Source organism: Tamandua tetradactyla, chromosome 6 (genome assembly GCF_023851605.1).
Source record: "Tamandua tetradactyla isolate mTamTet1 chromosome 6, mTamTet1.pri, whole genome shotgun sequence".
Lineage (NCBI taxonomy): Eukaryota > Metazoa > Chordata > Mammalia > Pilosa > Myrmecophagidae > Tamandua > Tamandua tetradactyla.
Window position 1 is genome coordinate 22,863,423 of NC_135332.1, and position 6,251 is coordinate 22,869,673.

The 6,251-nt window shown below is 53.8% G+C and overlaps 1 protein-coding gene across 1 annotated transcript; it reads right to left on the minus strand.

Moving 5' to 3' along the window:
• Nucleotides 1-912: 912 nt before the first annotated feature.
• Nucleotides 913-4,190, minus strand: FZD2 (frizzled class receptor 2). The gene has a single exon (XM_077163002.1). The coding sequence runs from the start codon at nt 4,186-4,188 to the stop codon at nt 2,491-2,493; it is 1,698 nt and encodes a 565-aa protein (XP_077019117.1). The 5' UTR covers nt 4,189-4,190; the 3' UTR covers nt 913-2,490.
• Between the last annotated feature and the right edge of the window lie 2,061 nt (nt 4,191-6,251).

Below are 6,251 nucleotides of genomic sequence, written 5' to 3' on the forward strand. Positions count from 1 at the left end.
TAAATTAGCAGGAAACACTGAGGAGCGGGAGTTGAGAAGGGGAGAAAAATCTTTACCCAAATTCCCTGCTTCCCACCCCTACTCAGGGAAGGAAAGGGTAATTATTGCTAGTCAACCATCTCCTTCTGCTTTAGGCCTGAGGGCCCAGGGACAAATGCTGGGAATGTTGAGGGGTCGGAGACGTGGGAGAGGCCTTCCCTAAACCTCCAACAAGGGACCAGCCCTCCTCTTCCCTTCTGGCTCAATCCTAGTCACTGGAAAATCCCGCTGGATTCAAGGGCTTTTGCCATCATTTCCAGGAGAGGCACTCACAATTTGGTTGTGATTTAACTCTTTCCTGCCGCCCTTGTGGGATTCCTTCAGAATCTTGAAACAAATGGAGCTCTCAAGGATGGTGACACCTCCCTGCCTGCTTCTTTGATAGCTGAGGGAAGCTCATGTTGAGACTTCACACACTCCATCATTTGATTAAACGCCTGTTTCAATTTATGATGGCCATGGGCACAAATGATTTGGGGGGCTTTTTTTTTTTTTTAGGAGGGGGGAGTGTGCGCTGTTGAAATCCCCAGGCTTCATACAATGCCAAACAAAGCTCCACATACGACTTCAATTACCACTAAACATTTCCAGTTCCCCTCCCCCAACATAACCAACCCACACAATCACTTCGAAGTAGGGGTTCTAACTTACTTTCTCCCTAGTCCCAAAAGAGAGCCAAACAAAGGGTGGTAGGGACCCTTTCTCTGTTACCAGACACTGGGCTGGGAACCTTCCTCTCCTCCCCACCCCCAGCAAATAGATGTCAGAGAGAGAGGGAAGGGGGAGGTGTGGTTTGGTTAAACTAATAAAACGTTACAACCCTGTTAAATGCAATTAAAGGGCTAGATCTCTCCAAGATAATTAAATGCACTTTATTATTATTATTATTAGCTTTAAATTTGCACTATTATCAAGGAACAGGAGACGGTGAAAAATTGAGTTATGTGGCGTTCTTGTTCCACCCCACCCCTCGTTCTTCAAATCAACCCTTTGGAATTAAAATAAAAAGATACTCCAAGCAGTTGAGCAAAATGTATGTTGGAAACTGGAATTCTCTAACCAGCGTCAAAGACATTTTATACATCACTTCTTAGGATAGTTACTTTTTAAAAAAGTTTTGACTTTTATTTGTGGGGGGAGGAAGATAAGAAACATCTGTTATAAACATTCTATCAATCTTGTGATATAGAAAGTCATGTAAACACTCAACCCCACCCCCACCGTCACAAAGAGCCTGCCCAGAGCCTTCTTTCAAAGCAAAGATACCCACCTTTTCCCCCCTCCCCCGGAAGAGCTTGCAAAGAAACCAGTCTTTTGTCAAAGGAAAACTAAAATCAATCCAGCCCATCGTCCCCTCCCTCCAACCCAACCCACTTTTATAGCTTTTAGAAAAATAAAATAAACCCCAAAGAACAAGAAAAACCCACTATCCAGAGAACTGCTAACGTGAAATGCCAGTGAGGATATGTGGGTGGGGGCAGCCGATTGCCAGAGAAAGAAGGGGAGAGGAGCTAAGAGATCTCAAGACCCCCACGTTTGCTCAAAGGTCCTCCCCCTGCCCCGAAATGAATGCAAGCTCTCAGCTAGGCTCGCAACTCTAGGCGGTGGTGGTGGTGGTGTGTGTAGATGGGATGTTTTTGCTCCAAAACAAACTTCACAATGTAATTCCGGCCCACTCCACGCGTTTGGGGCAGCGAGTTGGAAAGAGGAAAAGTCAAAGAGGAGAAGGACCTTCTTCCCACCCGCAGGGAGTGGGCCAGGGGGTGGAGACCATTCCTCGCGCGATCTCTACGCTCTCCTCACCGCCACCCCGCTTTCCCTTTTTTTCCACGTCTTCATCTCCTTTGGGAGGTTTCCAAAAATCGAGTGAAGGAGACAGGACAAGTGAGGAAGGAGAGAAAGGGGAAAGGGGAAAGGGGAAATTAAACAAAAGGGATCCGCGTCTTCTGAAATACCCAGCTTCCGCAGGCCCGGCGTCACGGAAGAGGCTCCCAGACTGGCTTTTATAGACGCTGGAGTGGAACAAACTCCCCACTCCTCGCAGCCGACACGAACAGCGCGCGGGCCAGGGTGCCTTTCCCAGCAGGCCCAGCCCTGCCAAATCACCAAAAATTTCAAACCAAGGTGGGGGGGGGCGGTTTTTAAAAGGGCACTTAAGAAAAGGCGAGTCCCTCAACTTCTCCCCACCCTCAATTCTTCAGCCCTGGTGCCCCTCGCCGTTTTTTTTTTCTTTTTTCTTTTTTTTCCTTTTTTAAATAGAAAATATATAATTAAATTTACAAAGACTATTTACAGTTCTAATTACAAACCTGGCGGGGGGTGTTGGGCAGGGTTCTCTTTAAAAAGCAACCTAAAAATGAAATGGTTTCGATTGTTCTTTATTTAAAAAAATAAAATCTGTAGGACGCCGCAGGCGGAGGCAGCCGCGGCGCCTGCGGCGCGGGGCACGCCTCACACAGTGGTCTCGCCGTGCCGGCTGTTGGTGAGGCGGGTGTAGAACTTCCTCCACGAGTGCAGCGTCTTGCCGGACCAGATCCAGAAGCCCGAGGTGATGCCCACGATGAGCGTCATGAGGTATTTGATCATGTAGACGGTGAAGTCGGGCGACATGCGCGGCGTGTAGTGCGCCGGGCACGGGATGGCGAGGCTCTTGCAGTGCTGGCTCACCCACGAGCGCTCCCAGTGCTCGCGGAAGGCCTGCTCGTAGAAGTAGCAGGCGATGACGATGGTGGCCGGCACCGTGTAGAGCACGGAGAAGACGCCGATGCGCACCATGAGCCGCTCCAGCTTCTCCGTCTTGGTGCCGTCGTGCTTCATGATGGTGCGGATGCGGAAGAGCGACACGAAGCCGGCCAGGAGGAAAGACGTGCCGATGAACAGGTACACGAACAGCGGCGCCAACACGAAACCCCGCAGCGGGTCCAGGCTATTGAGGCCCACGAAGCACACGCCGCTCAGCAGGTCGCCGTCGATCTGGCCCATGGCCAGGATGGTGATGGTCTTTACCGCGGGCACGGCCCACGCGGCCAGGTGGAAATACTGTGAGTTCGCCTCGATAGCCTCGTGGCCCCACTTCATGCCCGCTGCCAGGAACCAGGTGAGTGACAGGATGACCCACCAGATGGAGCTGGCCATGCTGAAGAAGTAGAGCATCATGAAGAGGATGGTGCAGCCCTCCTTCTTGGTGCCCTGTACCACCGTGCGGTAGCCGTCCTCCGAGAAGCGCTCGTTGCACACTACGCGCTCCTGCAGCACGAAGCCCGCGATGTAGGCCACCGACACCATGGTGTAGCAGCCCGACAGGAAGATGATGGGCCGCTCGGGGTACCGGAAACGCTGCATGTCCACCAAGTACGTGGTGACGGTGAAAAAGGTGGAGGCGCAGCACAGCACCGACCAGGTGAGGATCCAGAGGCGCGCAAAGCGCGTCTCCTCCTGCGAGAAGAACATGGAGCCATCGGGCCGCGCAGGCTCACAAGGCGCCGCGCAGTCGCGCTCGCCCAGGAACTTGTAGCTGAGATAGGACGGCACCTTGAGGACGCGTGGGCAGTGGAACGGGTGTTCCAGAGTGGCATAGCGCGGAGGCGCGCCGCCGCCACCGGGGCCGCCCGGAGTACCGCCTGCACCCGGCTGCAGGCCGGGCGGCGGCGCGGTGGTGAGCAGCGCGGGCGAGCCGTCCTCCGAGTGGTTCTGGCCCACGCAGATCTGCTCCGCACCGTGACGCGGGAAATGTTCGCAGCGCAAGCGCTCGGGCCACTGAAAGCCGAACTTGTTCATGAGCGCCTCGCAGCCCTGGCGCGCGCGCTCGCAGATGGAGCGGCACGGCGGGATGGCCTGCTCCAGCACCGTACACACCGGCGCGTACATGGAGCATAGGAAGAAGCGCAGTTCGGGTGAGCACTGCACCTTCACCAGCGGGTAAAACTGGTGCACCTCCAGGCCCGCATCTTCCTGGTTCGTGTGGCCCAGCAAGTTGGGCATGATGGTCTGGTTATAGGCGATGTCTGTGCACAGCGGAATGGAGATGGGCTGGCAGAAGCCGTGGTCCGGGATGGAGATGCCCTTCTCCCCGTGGAACTGGGCCGGTCCAGCGGCTGGCAACAGCAGCAGCGGCAGCAGCAGGCAGTGCAGGGCGCTGCGGACCCGCATGCTGCCCGCCGCCCCCCACCCGGTTCCCAGGCGCTCCCCCCGCCCCCGCCCCCAGCTCGGAGACCGCGTGCCTTCCTCGCCGCCGCCTCCCGCGCCTCGGCAAACTTTGCTCGCGGCCGCAGAGTTGGGGAGGCCGGGCGGGGGAGGGGGCGGCGCGCCTGCCCGCTAGCTCGCCGCGGTCGGACTGAGCAGCGGGACTTGCAGTGCGCTGCTGCCCTCTCTTCTCTTCTCGCCTCTCTGTTTCCCCTCTCCCCTCCCTTCTCCGCCCTGCGACTCCTTTGTGCCTCCTCCAGCCCTCACCTCGGCTTCTCCGATCCCAATTAGTCGGTTTCAAGGAGGCCCCCGTCAGCGGCCCCGTGCTCCCCGCAGCCCCCCAAAAATGGGATCCTTGAAACCGCCCCGTCGGGCTCTAAGCCGCGTCCCAAAATGTGCTCTCGGCCAATCAGATTCAAACCGAGGGACCAGCCCCGAGGGTGGGATTGGTCGACCACGACAAAATGAGATCAGAAACCAGATGCCGACAAAACTTTCCCCCCCACTCCTTTTGCTTTTTAAAGAGACAAGCTATTATTGTAATAAAGGCTGTTTGCCGAGCCCGGGATTTCTGGAAGTCTCACCGGCGAGATCCGGAGACACACATTCCCCAGAGCTGCGGCAGACCTGCTCAACTTTGAATCACTCCTTTCGGGGTGTCAAAACGCTCTTCCGGGCAGGGGCTCTTTAAATCCTTGCCCCCACCCCCAGCTTCTAGAATTCGGTTCAATTTCTCAGTCCAAATGAAGAACCTCAAGTTTAAGAAAGATTTTTTTCAAGCTACTAGACTTACACAACTAACAGATTACAAAGACTTTATTTACTCTCTCAGCCCCTTCTCATGGAGTCCAGGGAAAAGTTGCACTTCACCCTATATGTAGACCCCTAGGAGTTTGCCTCTTCCCTTCCCCCTTTTCCTCACACACACACACACACACACACACACACACACACACACACACACATCCTTAAATAACCCTCTGAAAAATGAGAGTCTATCTCTTTAAGAGGCTCTTAAAGGGGCCTGGACTCCGGGGCGTAATTGCCCCGCAGCGAGCACAAAGGAGCCCATTATGGTTCTTTGTGTTCGGTGGCACCTCAAAGTGAGAAAACTCAGGAACTCAGAGGCCCGAAGCTGGAGGTTGGGGCGGGGATGGGTGTGGGGGAGGGCGGAAGGTAAAGGGAGAATGGCCTCGAGCTGCGCCTACTCCCCCCCCCCCCCGCCCCTTCTTCCGAGGCAAATCTCAATTATGCAATGCAAAGTTTAGTTACCTTAACGAAGAGGTCTTAATCGAAGTTTAATGGAGGGTTGGGGGTGGGGGGAGGTAACGGGCAGTTCTGAGTAAAGAGACGACTCTCTTAGGCCCCTAGTGAAGACGTGGGCCTGAGGAACCTTTGGGGGAATTTTCTTTCACCCTCCCACCTCTGCCTCCGCCCCCCCAAAAGTTTCCAGATATCTTTTCCGCGGGAAGAGGGAAATTTTACCGAAACCTTAAGTGTTTCCCCACCAAAAACATAATGGTGGCAGGGGAAGAGGATGGGGTGTGTGTGGTAGATCCCCCCCCCCCTCCACGCACCATCCCTCACCTGGCTTTTGGGGGAGGGGTTGGCCTGCAGGGTTCCTGCTAGTTCAGAAAGGTTTTCTTCTGCTCACCCTACCCCTTCTTGGATTTTAAATTTGAGAGGGGACCTGAGGGAAAAGGGGGAATTTGCATGTAAATCTCCTGGGCCTGGTACTGGATGATGGATCAATTATTTCTATTCTCTCTCCCGAGGTATGGGGGAGGACACTTAAAAGAAGAAAGAAAATTGAGTTTAAAAAGCCTCTTTGCTTCTCAGTATGAGCCAAATCTTCCCAATCTAGAAAAAGATTGCTTAAAAAAAAAGAATGAAAAGAAAGGAATGGAGGGAAGGAAAGAAAATTCCAATTAGATAAATACAAGGAATCCAGGTTTGACAGGGTGCAAAAAAAAAAAAAATTCCTTATTGAATTATATAAAGATTCTCAGGTTGTTTACAACCTGCAAATA